The sequence below is a fragment of the Aspergillus aculeatinus genome (assembly GCF_003184765.1).
Source record: "Aspergillus aculeatinus CBS 121060 unplaced genomic scaffold BO66scaffold_17, whole genome shotgun sequence".
Lineage (NCBI taxonomy): Eukaryota > Fungi > Ascomycota > Eurotiomycetes > Eurotiales > Aspergillaceae > Aspergillus > Aspergillus aculeatinus.
The window spans coordinates 443,166-460,951 of NW_020291486.1; the positions used below are offsets into that span (position 1 = coordinate 443,166).

The window sequence follows — 17,786 nt, forward strand, 5'->3', positions numbered from 1 at the left end:
GAGGGGAATTTGTTATCATGCTATGAAGAGTCTCACTGGGCGATGATTTCATTCATGGTAAATTGCACCCCAAACTTGAATGATCTCAGGCATGAAAATAAGGTCATGTGCGTACACAAAGACCTCCCATCCATTAAAAGAGGTCTCCTTCTATATCTTCTCCAGGATCCAGAAGTAACACGCGGGGATCTTTGAGATCAACCCATCCTCCAAAGGGGCTCGATAAACTATATCCAATCATCTTCTGCATGTCCACTGAATATCTCTTTACACTTTCAAGCGAATTGGCGAGGTATTGATTCTCCTCCTGTGAGCTATGTCAGCACCGCCCAATCTTCTGGGGTTTTGAATGAGGTACCTGTCGTAGGAAGCCTTTGGTCATGAAGCAGGAGTAGACAAGTCGCTCCTGATCAACGGTAGTGTTTGCACTGCCTCCGTGGAAGCAGCTGGCGAGCATAAGAAACCCATCGCCCGGTTTGAGTTCAGCATAGTAGGCCAGGTCTTCGTTTGGCGGGGTAGTTTTCGCCCACAGATGGCTTCGGGGAATGAATCTTGTAGCTCCATTGGCTCTGGTCGTCTCTTTGCCCGCCACAAAGAACCCAATATTAGTATCCCGACCGATTTTGTAGTCTGCGTGCGATGCAAGCTCAGTCAACTCATTGTGAAACATCATATCGTCACGGTGGAGTTCTTGGCGTCTTGCCCCAGGACCAATACTAAAGACAATAGTATTATTCAGCTGTGGGTGCGAAACGCTTGTCTCAAGCTTCTGGCCCAGCCAGCTTTTGTGGGTGGATGTCAGAAGAATATCGCACACATCCCGATACAGACGATTTCCAGGGATTAGCTCAGTGAAAAGCTTCGATTTTTCGACCAAGCCCATAACGCGACGAGTCTCGGGGGGAAAGAATTCGCCTACCCAGGGGCGGTCTTTTTCGATCCAAGGTCGAACATCTTTCTCAATGAGAGCCAGCTGTTCAAAGTTCAGAATTCCACGCACCACACACCCTCCATTCTTGATCAGTGACGCGACAACCTCGGCGGCGGTGACAGTACTGGCGTGGAAGGCATCAATAACAGCAGCCTTGGAGTCCGCAGCAAGATGCTCCGGAAAGCCCTTGGCTGGGCGATTGGGAGGAGGCACAAGGATTTGGGCTGGAGGCATGGCAGCTGTATAGAATGAAGTTTTAAGCAGGCTTGGGAAAAGTCTCGCAGATGAGTAGCGCTGAAAGCATGCATCCTGTTGCTTAATATATAAGTACGGAAGACAAACTCAGAGCTATCCATGACGTCTCGTTTTGAGTCGAGAAAGCAAGGGAGATAAACGCGCTAATTTTAGCTTTGACCGATGTACAAACTATCTCCTCATGTCAGCATGAGATTTGCGGAAGTGGAGACGTTAGAGATAAACGCGCTAAACTTTTTCTTCATTTGATAGCATTATTACACGAGACATAAATCCCGACAGGTTTATCTTCGACCAAAGATAATATTTGATTTTCGTGTCCTCTTTTACAATTACAATTAGAATGATAGAAAACATAATTCCGGATAATGGGACTTAGCCAGGAGATAGGATGTAGATCTAGCTTGCAACACGATAGGAAGTTGAGATAAGAAGCTGAGCTTGCTTGGCCAATGGAAAGAGCTCAAACTAGAGCAGTAAAATGATACAAGAAACCCTCATGCATCATCCAGACCAGATATTTCAGCTCTGATAATAAGCACAATGAACACGAAAGTCACCCAGAAAATAGCACATGCAGCGCTCGCTGAAGGAGACAACGTGGTTGATCCTGGAGAGTTACTGGATATCCCCAATGTGCACTTCTTCGGGGCTGAATACGAACCTGAGCTACACCGCAATCGATCTCTTCGGACCTTACTGTTTCAGTCGTTGGCCATATCCGCTGTAAATATCCAGGCCTTGGAATCTCAGCGGCCCGTATTTTCTAACAAAAGACAATCAGATTCCGGTTGGATTCGGCTCGCCATTGATCAGTGCTATTTATGGTGGAGGTAATTCGTGCCGATATTCATATCTTAAAAAATGAGCTGACCTTGAATGATCCTGCAGGTCAGCTTCCGATGTTTCTGGGATGGGTCGTGGTGGCCCTTGGTCAGCAATGCGTTGCTATTTCGCTTGCTGAGCTTATTTCGCGATTCCCAGTTTCTGGAGGCCCCTACTTCTGGTCTTTCCAGCTGGCGAGCCTCAAGAGAAGAAAGGCAGTGGCATTTTCCACTGGGTGGATATGGCTCACTGGTAACTGGACCATCACTCTGGCAGTCAACTTCGGATTTGCACAATTAGTCTCCGCGGCCGGCAGTCTTTACAGATCGGGCTTTCTTAGTGAGCCCTGGCAGCTACTCTTAGTCTTCTACGGCATCTGTCTCACAACCTTTCTCGTGTGCTCATTCGGAAACCGCTACTTGCCAATAATTGATACTATCTGTGCGGTCTTTACTGTCGTCGCTATCTTGGTCACACTTATATGCCTGTCAATAAAAGCTAAAGCTGGAAGACATTCAGTCGCCGACACCTTGGTAAGATGCTGCGATTTGTCGGCGGAATTTAATATGCTTACCGCGATGAAAGGGGCACTATGACAGCACTTTGAGCGGCTGGGGAGACTTTTCCTTCTGGATCGGGACTCTTCCGTCAGCTTACGCGTAAGGCACATGCGCAGATGCTGTAAAACTTCAAAGAAGACCCTCGCTAACTAAGGAATAGGCTTTGTACAACAGGAATGATCTCCTCTATGGCTGAGGAGTGTGATGATCCCCAAGTCAAATTGCCCAGAGCTTTGTGTCTGTCAATACCTGTCGGGGGCCTTGCTGGTCTCTTCTACGTGGGCCGCTTCTCAATCTTATGCATGGCTTGAACAGCTGCTGATGCCTTGCCACAGATACTCCCAATCTGTGCGACCTTGCCACCTTTGAACGATATAATTGCCGGTGGCGATGGTCAAGCTCTCCCATATATCTTCGGTGTTGTTATGGGTTCTGCAGGAGGTGGACTGGCCCTGACAACATTTCTACTCTGCATCTGTTGCTTCTGCAGTGTCAGTATCACTGTCGCTGCGAGTCGATGTACTTGGGCTTTTGCACGAGACCAAGGAATCCCACTTTCAAGATTATGGGCAAAGGTCGACAAAAGGCTTGATGCACCAGTCTTCGCCATCGCGCTCACCACCTTCGTCGAGATGCTCTTGGGACTCATTAATTTAGGTAACTCCTCGGCCTTTTTGTCATTTGTATCTGTCGGAGTTATTTCCCTGGCAGTGTCTTATGCGATTCCAATTGCATTGTCTCTTTACTACAAGCGATCCGAGGTCAACGCCGCTCCTTGGACATGTCGAAAGCACTGTGGAACATTGATCAATATTATTGCTCTCGCTTGGATCGCTTTCCAGGTGGTACTCTTCAGTATGCCGACAGTGTTGCCTGCGTCCGCTGGAAGCATGAACTACGCAATCGTGGTGTTCGCTGGTCTCACGGCTGCAAGTACATTTTACTATAGCTTCTATGCCAGGAAACGTAAGGTTTGCCACCCGTCATCGCGACTCTTACATGCCAACTTATCTCTACAGACTATACCGGCCCTCAGGTATTGCCTGCCTGCACTTAAGGCGAGCAAAGACTTGGCGTGCAACTCGCCACTTGTTGACGTACCATGCTCTTATTCACAGGGAGAAATGGGGTCGGTTACAAATCTTCAACGGGTCGAGTCCTGAACCGACATGCTTCATGGCGGGCCTCCGGTCAAAAAGCTGCCTCGACAAGTTGCGATAGTATAAATACCCTCAAAAGTCATAACGAGGTCGATGCGGGTTGGGTGAATTATGGCGAGAGAGTGGCCGCGTTTCGACAAAAAGGTAGATTCCCTGCATAACAATGGAATAAATGAGTCAGGACGGAAGTTCTTCGTTGCGTGAGGATGTACATCTCACAATTGGGTTGGCGGCGGTTCTGTGCTCCTCTATACCCAATCTTGCTCACACGTGCTTTTGCCGCGTTACCTACAACATAAATCGGTTCGGGAGGGGAATGGGGCATGTGATGCAGACTATATGTCGATTATAGACGCAATACTGACGATGTAATACATAGGTGCCCACTCGCTTACCGATTACGTTAAAGGAGCAGTTACGTGCTGTTTTTATAAGAGCAGCGGCATCTGTATAAGGCAAGCGGACGGGACTCGCAGCAAAATATTCCAGTAATATGACTATTGACATGTACCGAGTGTCAAACTCTGCTCCAAAAACGTTAATGCTATATACCCCGCAACTACGCCGTAATCACCGGGACTTCACGAATCATACAGATAAGCAGCAATCACCCCGCCCCATCCCCCAGCATTCTCGCTCTGCCGCGCAATAACCGTGCCCCCCTCCACGACCATATTCGTCGTGCTCTTTGTATTCGTCCCGTAGAGATAGATCGCCGACGAACTCTCCACCTTCACCGCCGTCTGCTGACAGTCGCCCTTGGGACAGTCGCCGTTATCATTGAAGAAGACCCAGTTGCACCCGCCGTACAGGAACAGGTCAGACGACCCGCTGATGCGCTCGAACAGCGCCATCCGGCAGAGCGCGTCGTCGGCCGCGCACTCCGCGAAGTCCGGGTCGCTGCTCGTCAGGTGCTCGTCCCAGGGGGCCGGGGCCAGGGTGCTCCCGACCCCCTGCCAGTAGGGGGACTCGCTCTGCTGCAGGGCCGAGAAGACGTTGCGCGCGTGGTGGAAATTGTACTGGTACAGGGTGTTGTGCTCCATGCCGGTGCCGATCATCCAGGTCGCCGCCGTCGCCTCCACCAGCATTCCCCGCCCCGTCGAGATCGTCTGCGCGTTCTCCCCGTCCAGGTCGTGGTCCGCCGTCCACCCCCACATGTTCTCGATGTACGCCGACGCGGTGCTCGTCAGGTGGACCAGCCCGTACGCCGCCTTGCAGCTCTCCGCGCCGCCTGTGCACTGGCTCTCCACGAGGCTGCCCACCGCCCCACCGATCCGGAAGTGCGTGTTCCAGAATCCCACGTCGCCAGGGTTCGTGCCGGCGATGTTGACTTCGAGCTGTTCCTTCGTTAGGGTCTTTCTTGTTTGGATGTAGTACAACGGGGTGAAGGATGGAGACTGACCAATTGACAACCAGGCAGGATATCTGCAACAGTCAGAACCATATCGCTGATCTGAGCCACGCCCGTGTCCCCAGGGTATCCGACCCGGATCATCGATCGCGGGGAAGCCTCGTTCTCGAAGTTGTCGCCCACCGCGCTGATGATCGAGGCGAAGGAATCGCCAATGATGCGACTGCCGCTGGGGACAAAGATGGTGTCGGTCACGATGTAGGTGCCCGCGGGGAAGTAGATGAGCTTGCAGTCCTTGTTGCTCGAGAGGATGGCGTTGATGTTGCGCGTGTCATCCGTCTCCCCGTCGCCGTACACCGGCTTTCCGGCGACGTTCTTGATGTTCAGGACCTGGTTGGCCGTATACTCTTGATACGTCGGGGGTGCCTTGGTGAAGTACTTGTTCCCGGATAATAGTGCGGAGGCACGGGGAGTCTTGACGAGCTGTCCGTTGGTGCTTTGCATTTGGTTCGAGCCGGAGGTATACTGTTCGTACGGGGGTTAGTCGGTTGCTAGAGTGGTGGTGGAAGCAGGAATACCTACCATGTGTCCATGTACCCAGATGTCCGAAACGCCCCCGCTCAGCACAATCGTGTCGCCGATCTTCACCGTGTTGCCGTAGTTGCTGATGTTCTCTAGGATGATCGAGTTTCCAGCCGTGTCGGACGTGCCGGACGTGATGAAGGTCCCCACGCTCGTCGCGCTGGTATCGATCACAGTCAACGACCCAGATGTCCCGTGCGCGTCAATCCCGGTCTGACATTGCTCGAAGCGGCAACCCATGAATGTGATGTCGGTGCCGCCCGCGACGACGCCGGTGGTGGTCCCGAGGAAACTGAGGTTCTTGAACACCCACTGCTGGCCGTTGAGCTTCATCCCCACCGCGCCGCCTTTGAACCACAGATCGTTCTGCCAATGTCAGATTCTTATTGTCATAACCCAGAAGGTATTTGGGGAACGTACCATGATCAGGTTGCTGTTGTAATCATACTGCGTCGTCAACCCCACATGTGTCGCAGAACCAGTGGGCATGTTAAATCCCACATTCGTCAACTGCGTCGCCTGGCTGACGGTCCAGTCGAGCAGGGCGATATTCTTACTGTATCCCACACCCGTCGAGTCCAGAACCACATTCTTCATGCCGATGTAGAAGTTAATGGTGCCCCCGAAATTCGGGTCCTTGGCGTAGATAATGTGGTCATCCGGGAAGTTGGCGGCGGCCTTCAACACGGGCGGGTTGGTCGGGTCCCCGATCAGAACCGTTCCCACGAACAGCTGCAGAGAGCTCTCAAGGAGGTAAGTCCCGCCGGGAAGATAGACGATGGCCGGCTGGCCGGTCGTGCCCATCGAGTGGGAGGCGCGATCGGGTCCGTTGGAGGGTCCGGCTATATACAGCGAGAAACCGACTGTCAGCTTCCGGTCTCAAACTCTCCAAGAATTAGGGCTTCCCCCGTACCGTGAATGGCGGCCTGAATCGCCAGCGCCGCGTCCCGGCTGCCCGTATTATCGGCGCCGTAATCTTCGACCACGTTCCGGAAGACCTTGTACGCCTCCTTGTGCCCGGAGTCGAGGAAGGACGATTGGCCGTTGTGCTCGATGTTCTCGTACCAGTATCCGCCGGAGTTGCTCGCGCTGGCGCAGAGGGAGGGCGAGGCCGTTGCGATGGTCTGGTGTACCGGAGGCCCGTTGAGGCTCACCCATGGCTGCGCGGTGCGGTTTTGGATCACGAAGGGGATGCCACTGTCGCTGTCAGTGGGTACTTCCTTCGAGTATTGTTTCCGGATGGGACTCACGTCGGATCAGGGATGTAGCTTCGTTGGGGGATGGATACCGCGCTTGAGGTCGGATAAGGCGCAAGCTTCTGAGCGGAGCCCGAGTTCCTCATCCGCGGCATCGAGGTGTTGCGCCATCCATCTTGCGGTCTCGCGAGCACCAGTGAAAAGAGTGATAGCCACGATATGCAAAGCAGGGCGAATGTCGAGTTTGCCATCATAACGACACGCGTGGGTTGAAGCGAATGCAATTATACAAGCATCAAAGAAAAAGACCGAGAAGAAAAGAAGGGACCGATCAGGGGAAAACAAAGAGTGAAAGTTCCCCTTGAGTCGGAAATACAAACCTCGATACCTGTTGCTTCGAGAAAAGGCCTAGTCGGACATTGGGATTTCGCCCAGGGATGGCGTATCACACGGTCGGAAAGTGTCAGGGGCGGGGGGGGCGCGCAACGAGTGGAAGCATGATTCTGGGAGCCTCCTCTATTTATGTGGACAGTTATTAGTGCATACCTGGACTGAGTCCAGACAAGGATTGTCCAGGTTTGGGAGGAATCCCGCGCGGCGGAGACTTGCATACTGGCATGCCTTAGGGCAAAGGTTAGAGTAAGGAAGTCAAGCCCATAGTTAAGGTTAGGGCCATCCATCTATTTGTTGATCTTCCGCAGAAAGGGCGGTCGATCAGGGGTTTGACAACAACCACTTGAACTCTACTTGACCAGTCCACTCCTGAGCCCCCAACAAACCTGTATCTGTGTGTCTATCTTGCTGTGATCTCATCTACATTTTGAAAAAAAGTCATCCTGCTCATCCAGACCATTTTCTCAATCATCGAATCTCTTCTGCCTGGAGGCATTATCCCTTGTCACCACCCCCGCGCCGCCACCGCTGCCAAACCATGCAGAAAACCCAGTTTCGAGACCCTCGTGATAGCAGCCACAACCCTCAAATCGGGAAATACCAACCTTGAATCGGTCCATCCTCAGACCCAAGTGTCGTAGGTATCATCGATGGCGCTTAACCCCAGAAAAACAATTGTCCGAGCGATGCAGCTCTGACGTCTTTGGCGACAGCGAGCTTGCATTCCGCAAGGCACATACCAACCAAGGTTGAGAGCAAGGGATTGCCCGCGCAGGAACCGGCCAACAAGTGCGTGGCACGTTGTAGGGCAGTTTTTCTTCCATGTTGCGATCAGGACCCTGTGTTTCTTGCTCTGCAATAGCTTGCAGGCTTTTGATGGCTTTAGGCAACAGTAACGAAACCACTGACCTCAGCGGGCCCTGAGTGCTAAGATGGCAGTATTGTGCTATCCTAACACAGTATCTTAATTCTTTTACTATTTCTTGTAGACAGACACACTACTTGCGTCATATAACTTCCAAGGCGTAAGTTTCTACATCGCCCATTCAACTTATGATTCCCTCCCCCCCTCTGGCGCCCGCCTTGGAAACAATCTACAATCCCGCCTCGCCCACGCGTATCGGTAAACCTCAAGGACTTACTTTCCGCAAGATGAAGTCGGTTTGGAAAGCATGAGAAAGATGAGAGTCAGGGTTCAGGCGGTTGAGTATGGTAGTGGTAATGCTCGCGTCTCGCAAAGAGATGCCGCTGTAAAACAAGGAAGATGTTCAGTACCTCAGGTATGAATCCCGCAATTGTTAATGACTCAGATGTTGATGTACGGATCATGTTTAGCATACTGACAGGATATGAGTATACGTATACCGTGGTAGATATGTAATTTTGATATCTGCTGTAAGGTTCTTTGGAATTCGATAGATAAGGGACGTTGGGGGTCCTCGGGTCGTTGTTACCCGGTAGACGATGGAGATTGAATGCGACAGCATGGTTGGGATGGGTTTTTCTATCGCACCGCAATACTAGACATCATCAGATTGCTTCTGAGGGAAGGTAATGATTGAAAGAGGGATAATCTGGATGTTCGCCGTTCGTAAAGCGAGCTTCCTTTCGGTTCTCTTTAATCCTCTGCTCTATATTTACTCAACGTCGCTGACAGTTCCTCGGTCGGCCCGCCAGGTATCCTGTTGCAGCTATGTAGACCAGATGTGCAAAAACAGTGGATAACCAGCGGTGAAAATCTCGTCAGAGACGTCATGGCTTACAGATTCTAAGATCATTGCTAACAATAACATAACTTATAGTACAAGATCGAAGAGTCTCGTGTTGGTAGTTGGTCGGTCGCTCTCCTGCAACCACCGAGCCAGCGTTTTCTTATTCGGGTAAGGTGGGCGCGGGCGGGCCGTGGGCACCGCGGGAACGAGAGCACACTAGCCCCGAAATGGAATGCGCTGAGACCGGGCCCCCGGTCCCCAGTCTATGGTTTAGATTGGAGATTCGTGAAGAATATCTGGCCAGGGCTGCGGATTACAAACACGAGATTGATGACGAGATTTGGATTTGTCCATGACGCTCTCAACGAATTATAAATATGTCTTGAGTGTCGCCTTTCACTTTTACTTCACCGATTCTTATCTGCCGTTGTCATTACAGATCTATATCGAGTCTTGTTCGCTCAAATAATAATCGATTGATTGTACCCCGTTCTCAAGCAGAGTTCTCATTGCATACTGCATCTAAAAAAGTCTACAATCCCACACACCTCCAGCAGAATGAAGGCGATCCTTATCGAGAAGTTCGGAGGCCCAGACGCCCTGGTGATCAAGGAGATCCCCCGACCCGAACCCAAGACCAGGGAAGTCGTCATCAAAGTCAAAGCCTTCGGCATCAACCACGCGGAAATGCACATGCTCAGAGGGGAGTGGGCCGAGTGGATGCCCGTGAGCGGGATCGAATGCGTTGGCACAGTCGTGGACTGTCCCGGGGGCGAGTTCGCAGAAGGGACCGCCGTGGCCAGTCTGATGGGCGGACTCGGGCGCACCATCAACGGCAGCTATGCTGAGTACACCCGCGTACGGGCTTCCAACGTTGTCGAGCTCGGCTCAGGGGCATCGACGCTGGGGTGGCATCAGCTGGCTGCGATCCCGGAATCCTACGCCACAGCCTGGACGTGTCTGTTCCGGAATCTCGACCTGAGGAGCGGGCAGACGCTGCTGATCCGCGGCGCGACCTCGGCTTTCGGACAGGCAGCATTGAATCTGGCCGTGGAAACGGGTGCACGTGTGGTCGCGACAAGTCGCCAGGAGAGTCGCTTCGCGCGCTTGAAGGCGCTGGGCGCCGAGCGTGCAGTGGTCGAAGGGCCCGATTTGTCGGAGCGGTTGCCAGAAAGATTCGACGCCGTCTTGGACTTGGTTGGCAACAGCACGATTGTGGATTCGCTGAAAATGGTGCGCCGGGACGGAAGGGTGTGTCTGGCTGGGTTTCTGGGGGGTCTAACTCCGATTCAAGACTTCAACCCGCTCCTGCAGATGGCCAGCGGTGTACATTTCAGCTTCTTTGGAAGCTTCGTATTCGGAAGCCCTGAGTTTCCATTATCTGATGTCCCCCTCCAGTCCATCGTGAAGATGGTTGCCGATCGAAAATTCACAGCAGAGCCGTCGCGTGTGTTCCAATTCGACGAGATCAGGGAGGCGCATCGAATGATGGAAGCCAACGAAGCTAATGGAAAGATGGTTGTGATTGTTGACAACTGAAGTTGTCTTGGTCACGGAAAGAATAGCTGGTTCTCCAGCGCATCCAGTGAACAAAACAAAGCGTCGGGAATCCGGAGGAACTGTCCAATAAGATCTTGATAGTCAGTAAATTTAGCCACTCCCATGAATACAATCATTTTCCCAAGCAAGCCTACAAACGAGCCTTGCAATTCTTCACTTAGACATGAAGCACAAGACCCGACTGTCAATGCCCAGACAAGGTAGATCTGATGACTCGTCGAGAGCAGAGAGAGCTCCATATCACGCAAGAGTAAATGTAACTTAGATCCATATAACAGGCCAGGGATGGTGTCTAAACCAAACCTCCCACGAAGCTCTGTCAGATACACGACCGTAGCTAGCCGGAAGCATTCCATCACACGCGACTCTATGGTATCGTGGACTATGGCACGTGGGTGAGACAGCAGAATGTGTAGAATCGGTGAGATGTGAAAACCGGGAAATAGAACGTCAGAGCAGAGATCCCGTTTCAATAACTCGGACAGCATGATCATATGCAACTCGGCAAGGCTCTGACGAATATATGAGACAAAGACGTGGCGGTTCGTTCCGCCCTCAAGCAATAAGTTGAACCGATACGAGGCCATGGTGAGCTTACTGCGACCGGCCAGGATCGCTAGAGGTTGTTGGTATCGAGGCACACTGTCTTGGATATATGCGCCATTGACATCCACCCTGCACATACATTAGTCAAGGAAACAGCTGCAGAGCGGTATGTGCTCACCAATACAGCATGGTCCTCAGCAGCGGGTTAGAGTCGAGAGACTGGGCGCCACCTCTGCAGTCAAGGATACGGGATATACCATCCATGTGAACGTTCAAAAGCTTTGGATCCCGCGTCATGTTCTTGATGGGGCAAGTTAGCCAATTGAGCATTGGTCGAGGGTGACTGCAGTATCTCACAGCATAACAACAGAAGGCCAGCACAGCAACGACCACCTCGTCGGAAACAAAAGTCGCGGGGTCTCCTAGACGCTGCTGCAGGAGAGTTGTCGCATGAACGGTGTATCTGTAGTGATCCATGCTGCTGTCGTCGGCGTATAGATGTCCCAAGTGTTTCGATGAGGCTGATAACAATTGCGATAGAGCGATGGTTTCACGGACGACATCGAGGAAGCCGATGTCGAGCATGGTTCGAAACATGGAACAAGTTCCATCGTACACTATAGCCAGAGTTAACTGCTGCTTAGACCAGTGGGACTTTTATACAGAAAGGTAGATCGTACTATGGTCCCAGAGCCGACGAGTTCGTCGATCGGTATCGATCGGGAATGTCCCGAAGGGGTCCGATCGGCTTGCATCCAGCATTGAGAGCGGAGCTAACGCGACAGAGCCATCTGTGCAGGACTGCTGCTTTTCATGCAATGGCGGAGAAAAAGGCAGAGGTAACGAAGCAGAGCCCTGCAGCAGCGGGTTCGTATCAACCTCAGTAGCTATGGTTTCCTTTCGCCTGGGTTTAGCGGTTCGTCGGCGATAGTCGACCATCGCGTGACTGCGAACGCGTCGCCGCGTGGCTGCATCTCCGGCTACATTGTCACCCACGACGGAGATAAACTCGAAGTGTGATGCACATGGGCGATCTCTGCTTCTGGCTGGCTTGTTTGTTGTCATTGTGACAAGGACTTCTATCTGACCCGGTGATGTACCCAGTGCATTGCGAAAATGAAATTGTTTCAGGGCAATCTTGGTCAAACGGTCGCAGCCGGAGCTTATCTCATCGGTTCCCCGCATGATGCTGGACCCCAGGATACAAATAGGCCACTAGAATATAATTTGTTTGCCATTAGTTTCACCTTTAATAGGGAAGCAGTTGCAAGTCCACTATAAACTAGGATACCATCACAGACCCGATACTCTATGCTGCCAACCACATCTACAACATAAATTACAACATAATCTCCATCAGCATAATGATTCTATAGTCTCACAGCACCGAAAACCAATTCTATATCCGACGGACACACTGCAGTATCAACATGATCATTGAGGTCGTATTTTAGCCTTTAAAACTGCCATCTAAGTATCTCCTCATCACATCAGCCCTCCAAATACAGGTATCGAATGTACATCCCTCAAGACCCCCGATACGTCGAGTAATTCCACGGCCCCAACAACACGGGCACATGGTAATGGCGCCACCCTTCCTCGCCCTCCTTGCCCCGCCCCTTGACGGTGAACTTGACCTCGACCTCGGGCCAGAAGCTCTCCACCCCCTGGGCCTCATACCAGGGGCCCACCTCGAAGCGCACCGCCCACTTGGTCTTGCTGTCGGGCGCGGGGAGCGCGGCCAAGATCGCCGGGACGGATTGTGCTTGTTGCGACGAGCCCGTGGTGGTGGGTAGGGGTTCCCAATTCGCGACGCGGCCGTCGGCGTTGGTGATCGCGCGGAACGTGGGGGTCTCTTCTGTGGCTGCACTGCCCGTGCTGCTGGAGAGGAGCGTCAGGGTCACGGGGAGGTTGGCGGCGGGCGTGCCGGTGAGGGTGTTGAGGACGTGGCAGGTGATCGGATCGCGGGACATTGTTGCTGTTGGGAATTTGGGGATTGGGTTTGTTGTTTTTGTTTGGGTCTGGGAGGAGGAGGATGGGGAGGAGGAGTGTTGGGTGTGGTTGTGGTTGAGCTGGTTGCGGATGAGGTTTAGACGCTCGGTGGGTTGGGCTTGATGGGTTGGTATTGGGCCTGTTGACGGCTGGTGAGGTTGTAGGGTGTTGTCCATGAACTGTCTCGACTCGATAGTAAGGTGCAGAGTGATTGAGGAGTATGGCTGTAGAATCGAGGGGAATGGTGAGCGATAAGGTAGTGAAGGGGGGAGTGGGGTTTAAATGATCATATCTCCGGTCCCGCATTGACTGCTCTATCGGAGAGCACCGATACCCCGCCCGCGGAGGATGCCACCACCAGCCTGGTAGCCAGCCTGGAGCTAGGCCGGGCTGGTGAGCTTGTTTCCTAATCCGGAAACTTGTCTTGGCACCGTGCATTCGAGTCCTCAGGCACAACTCGCCCGTGATTAACTTATTGACTGTTTGTTGACACTTATTGTATCCGAGCTTACACTGTAATCCTGCATTACTCTCACTTTCGTCAAGTACGGTCAATGAATTGGATCCAACGTCTCATGCTCTTATGCTCGATACAAATCGAATATACATGACGCATTCACTTAATCCTATAAACACACAGAAGACCATCACCGAGAAGCAATCACACGCTCCAAGAAATCAAACCCCCGTCTCTGCAACTCCCACGTCGGAGACCCCACCTTCATACTCATTGCAAACGTGTGATCCTCCCCGGGCACCTCAATCATCTCACACCGCACCCCCTGCTCCTTCAGCACCCGGAACAACTCCCGACTCACCTCGATGGTGACCTTCGTATCCGCCCCACCGTGCACAATACACGTTGGCGGGAACTGCGCATCGACGTGGTCGACCGGGTCGATCTCTTTGACATCCCGACCGGGATAGCACGCCTGGATGACCGTCCCGTTGGCGACCTGCGTGAGCGCGAACCCGTCGCGCGGGCGGCTGAAGTCCGGGCCCGGCACGACGCCAACCTCGGTCTGCCCTTCGAGGGAGATCGAGCTGTTCGTAGGCACGGGCTTCTCATCGTAGATCCGGTTGAGGAACGCGGGGTCGAGAGGCGGCAGCTTGCTGGCTACCTCGGGAAGCGGTTGCGTCCAGAACGGGTGGGTGAGGTAGGCCGGGGCGTAGAAGTCGAGGATCGCTGCTACTCGGCGCGGAACGTCCCATCCCTACGATCCAGCAGGGTACAGGTAAGTATCATCTTTGTTTCCTGACTGCCAATCGGGAGGGGAGGAGAGGAATAAGGTGGGCGCTTACCAGTGACAACGCCAATGTGCCTCCGGACGATGTCCCAAAGGCCATGACTCGGTCCTTGTCGACGCGGTACTGCGATCCATGCAAATGCGCGGCTGACTCCCCGGCAAGAAATGCATCGAGGTGGCCGTCGTAGATCCATGCCAAAAGATCTCGGCAGTCTGCCATCGGACCCTCGAGGATGTTCACCTGCGGACAGAGTCGGTGGTTGGGACTGACCACGATCCAGCCACGGGCCAGGCAATCGTCCACCTGGGGCATGCAGACCATCTTGGAATGGCCCAGCATGAACGAGCCGCCATGGATGTCGATTACTGTGGTTCTCGTTCAAAGGTCAGCGATCTCATTGATCTGGCTAGTTGTCATTGATGTTGCTGAGAACCTTGAGATCACATACACACAGGATAATTTCTCGGTTGTCCGTTGTCAGAGGCTGCTAGTGGTGGGAGATAGACATCTGTGTCGATCTTGCTACCGTCGATCTCCTTGTATTGGACTGTGAGGGGCAACGGGGGCATGTTGTCTGCTCTATTCACAATTTTCTCGTAGAAACGGCTTTGATCTTATAGTCAAGAATTTGCAATAGATCGTATACTCCAGGCAACGAGTCACAGATCTGGCTGTCTTTAGTATGTATGGTGCACAAGGTTAGATGAAGTTGGAGGAGTCCTGTAAATTGGCTTCTAGATGCAAGATAAATCTAGGCGCGGGTCCGTCCGGAAAATCCGACTGCGGGGAGGCGACCAGGGATATCCGGCCAGGGGAATGGGGGACCCATATCGCAGAACAGCATTTACCGAGGATACATATCTCGTCGAGTCAATCAAACCTTTTGGCTCAACATCGGTTTAGTGCCCACCGACGTCTCTACAGATTTATAGGCGAACTTTATGATCGAAGGAAGATAGATAGTTTTGATGAAGTCCTCAACTGACGACGGACTGGCACATAGATTAGCTCGTAAGAAGCAAACGTGTGAAACAATGCCAAACGGCGGCTCCGGCTGCCCTTCCCCAGAATTAGTACTTATTTTTCGTGCCAGCGCGGCTGCTGCATCCTGCAGGCCCAAACCGCTCGTCATGCCGCATTTGGCAAAGTCGTCACTCGCTGAGGCTACACCTCTGCTTGTCCTGGTATGCTTACAGGATTACAGAATATCCACGTAGCTGCAGTAGTGTGAGTCATTGGAACACATTAAAACTGAATTGAGTTTTCTGTACAACTACTTGTGGAGGAATTCGTTGACTACTTGGGTGAAGGCAGGAGCGTTCTCGACCATGGGCAGATGTCCGGCCTTGGGGATGAGCTTGAGCTCCGCATCGCCCTTGAGGTCGGCCGCCATTTGCTGCATGGTCTTAGGAAGCACACCATCGCCCTCGCCGGCGACAAAGAGACCTGGAACCTGCGCCTGCGCCATCTGTTCCCGGACATCGTATGCGCAGAGAGCCTGGACGCTCTGGCGGAAGCCTTCAAGGCTGTTGGTGCGCACCAACTCCTTCACCTGAGCGGGCAGGTGAGGCTGGGTCTCGTAGGACTCCGGCGTGAACCACCGACGGACCGTGACCTCGGCAAGCTCCTCACCAACAATCGTCTCCTGGGTGGTAGCAGAGACAGCACCCTCGCGCTCGGCCACTGCTACGCGATCATTCCAGGCCTTGCGGTTAGACTCGGGGCTGGAGCTGTTCGTATCGCAGGCGATGAAGCGCGTCACCCGAGTAGGGTAGCGCAGTGCGGTGTTGAGAACCGTGACACCTCCCATGCTAACACCGATCAAGGTGGCTTGAGGGATGCGCAGTGCATCAAGCAAGGCGATGATGTCGGAGGCGAGCACATCGATGTTGATCGGCTGCTTGCCACAGGCCTGCAGACGGCCACGGGTGGAGTAACGCAGGATACGGAAGCCCTGGTTGCGGGGATCCGCGAGGAAGGCGCTGACAAAATCATCCCAGATGGCGTAATCCACCAGAATCGAGTTACTCAGAACAATGACGGGGCTGTGAGGGTCAGTGCTGCCCTCCAACCGGTAGGGCAGGTCGACACCGTCCGCGGTGGTGACAAATGACTCGACGGCCGGGCGGGTAGGCGAGGGGAGAGTACGGGTGCGGCCGTCGTTGGACGACCACGGCCCAGCAACATCTTTGGAGGCGAGGGAAGAGAGCTCGCGGGGAGCAGGTCCGAAGGTGTAGGCCCACTCAAAAACACGACGACGCTGGCTGGTAATCGTGTCGTTCACAATCCGAGTGCGCCAAGGGGTATCCATTGCAGCCTTGTGTTCCGGACCTCCCAGGCCATTGGTGGCTTTGTACTCGTGGAGGGTCAAGTATTCGCGGGGGGCCTTGGGGTCGATGGCGGCTGTAACGAAGCGACGGGAGCAGCGCCAGCCAGGCACGCGGGAGAGCATAGGGATGTGTTCTTCGGTATACCAGCGGTTGTAGTCGGCCTCCTTGTCCGCGTCGTCGACAAGAGTGGTGGAGACAGCGACAAGCACCGAGCCGGCCACAGTGGTATCAGGTTGATCCTCGAGCGGAGTGTAATCGGCGGCTTTTTGTTCACCCAGGAAGTCGTAGAGGCGGCGATCGACGGCAATTTGAGCCATAGTCGCTTTCTCGCGCGGAGTCTTGATACCATCTCCCCGGAGAGCCAGGTAGGTCTCGCGCGTCAACTCCTCCATCTCCGTAATGTCATACCAAGCTACCCACTCAGGCTCCTCGCCATCCACAGCACGATACCGGAAACCGTTGGTCACGAAAGGCAAGCGTAGACGCAAGGGTCCATGTTCCGAGTTGTACCAGTCGTGGAATTGAGCGGCGGGGAGCGAGGGACGCGGGTGCATCGTCACGTAAAGCAAGCCGGGAGTCGCCATTTTGGAGGGATTGAATGGTGCGACACAGGGATCAATTGCAGCTGTTGAGTCGATGAGTGAATGAGAAAGACACCGAGTAGGAGACCCTGCAATAGATAAGTGAAGGAGGGGCATCCGACAGGATGGAGGGGCGTAGCACGGCCATGATTTTATTGTTCACTTGCCGCCTCCGACTTTCGACTGCCGAACACACAGCCGATGGACGGGGGGAAAGCCATTTACCGGAGGTTCGAATTCGCTCCGGAGCAAATCGCCCAGAGTCGTGCCGGTCTGCACGTGACATGCGGAGGATCGCGGGTGTTTGTGGTATTTGTGGTGTTTGTGGTGTTTGCTGAAATGGGTCTTGGTCCCCGCTTCCCCCACAGATTCCAAGCTACCCTATCATCATCTATGCAGTGCAGTGCTGCACTGGCTTGACGCAGAAGAACTGGGACGGACTGACCTACTAGGTATCTTACCCCCCCCCTCCTTTTCTCCTTTCTGACAATGTCTTCAAGCATGGCTCGCTCTAGGCGACTCTACTTCGATCCAGACTTGTACATGTACCTGCATTGCGATACG

The 17,786-nt window shown here is 53.3% G+C and overlaps 8 protein-coding genes across 8 annotated transcripts; 2 read left to right on the plus strand and 6 right to left on the minus strand.

Moving 5' to 3' along the window:
• Positions 1-133: 133 nt before the first annotated feature.
• BO66DRAFT_410556 (phytanoyl-CoA dioxygenase family protein) lies at positions 134-1,287 on the minus strand (the record flags this gene model as incomplete). The annotated part of the gene is made up of 3 exons (XM_025649250.1): positions 134-307; positions 359-1,055; positions 1,274-1,287. The coding sequence occupies 3 exons, from the start codon at positions 1,285-1,287 to the stop codon at positions 134-136; spliced, it is 885 nt and encodes a 294-aa protein (XP_025505239.1).
• A 442-nt stretch (positions 1,288-1,729) lies between these two features.
• On the plus strand, positions 1,730-3,628 carry BO66DRAFT_437439 (amino acid transporter; the record flags this gene model as incomplete). The annotated part of the gene is made up of 7 exons (XM_025650997.1): positions 1,730-1,912; positions 1,971-2,019; positions 2,078-2,544; positions 2,597-2,670; positions 2,732-2,849; positions 2,907-3,537; positions 3,591-3,628. 7 exons carry the CDS (start codon positions 1,730-1,732, stop codon positions 3,626-3,628), a joined length of 1,560 nt encoding a protein of 519 aa, XP_025505240.1.
• Positions 3,629-4,312: 684 nt separating this feature from the next.
• On the minus strand, positions 4,313-7,015 carry BO66DRAFT_437440 (glycoside hydrolase family 55 protein; the record flags this gene model as incomplete). The annotated part of the gene is made up of 6 exons (XM_025650998.1): positions 4,313-5,068; positions 5,134-5,607; positions 5,665-6,030; positions 6,085-6,506; positions 6,578-6,861; positions 6,915-7,015. The coding sequence occupies 6 exons, from the start codon at positions 7,013-7,015 to the stop codon at positions 4,313-4,315; spliced, it is 2,403 nt and encodes an 800-aa protein (XP_025505241.1).
• Positions 7,016-9,427: 2,412 nt separating this feature from the next.
• BO66DRAFT_57038 (alcohol dehydrogenase zinc-binding domain protein) lies at positions 9,428-10,509 on the plus strand. Its single transcript, XM_025653412.1, has one exon. The coding sequence runs from the start codon at positions 9,524-9,526 to the stop codon at positions 10,502-10,504; it is 981 nt and encodes a 326-aa protein (XP_025505242.1). The 5' UTR covers positions 9,428-9,523; the 3' UTR covers positions 10,505-10,509.
• A 383-nt stretch (positions 10,510-10,892) lies between these two features.
• On the minus strand, positions 10,893-12,165 carry BO66DRAFT_470562 (uncharacterized protein; the record flags this gene model as incomplete). Its single annotated transcript, XM_025652800.1, has 5 exons — positions 11,752-12,165; positions 11,429-11,688; positions 11,250-11,371; positions 10,975-11,200; positions 10,893-10,907 (listed from the first exon to the last, which is right to left on the minus strand). Exons 1-5 carry the CDS (start codon positions 12,134-12,136, stop codon positions 10,893-10,895), a joined length of 1,008 nt encoding a protein of 335 aa, XP_025505243.1. The 5' UTR covers positions 12,137-12,165.
• A 292-nt stretch (positions 12,166-12,457) lies between these two features.
• BO66DRAFT_390969 (hydroxyisourate hydrolase) lies at positions 12,458-13,298 on the minus strand. Its single transcript, XM_025647143.1, has one exon. It carries the CDS (start codon positions 13,237-13,239, stop codon positions 12,598-12,600), a length of 642 nt encoding a protein of 213 aa, XP_025505244.1. The 5' UTR covers positions 13,240-13,298; the 3' UTR covers positions 12,458-12,597.
• A 300-nt stretch (positions 13,299-13,598) lies between these two features.
• BO66DRAFT_347433 (uncharacterized protein) lies at positions 13,599-15,029 on the minus strand. The gene is made up of 3 exons (XM_025644619.1): positions 14,760-15,029; positions 14,366-14,676; positions 13,599-14,277 (listed from the first exon to the last, which is right to left on the minus strand). Exons 1-3 carry the CDS (start codon positions 14,878-14,880, stop codon positions 13,711-13,713), a joined length of 999 nt encoding a protein of 332 aa, XP_025505245.1. The 5' UTR covers positions 14,881-15,029; the 3' UTR covers positions 13,599-13,710.
• Positions 15,030-15,319: 290 nt separating this feature from the next.
• Positions 15,320-17,421, minus strand: BO66DRAFT_390971 (putative alpha/beta hydrolase). Its single transcript, XM_025647144.1, has one exon. The coding sequence runs from the start codon at positions 17,223-17,225 to the stop codon at positions 15,585-15,587; it is 1,641 nt and encodes a 546-aa protein (XP_025505246.1). The 5' UTR covers positions 17,226-17,421; the 3' UTR covers positions 15,320-15,584.
• Positions 17,422-17,786: the final 365 nt, after the last annotated feature.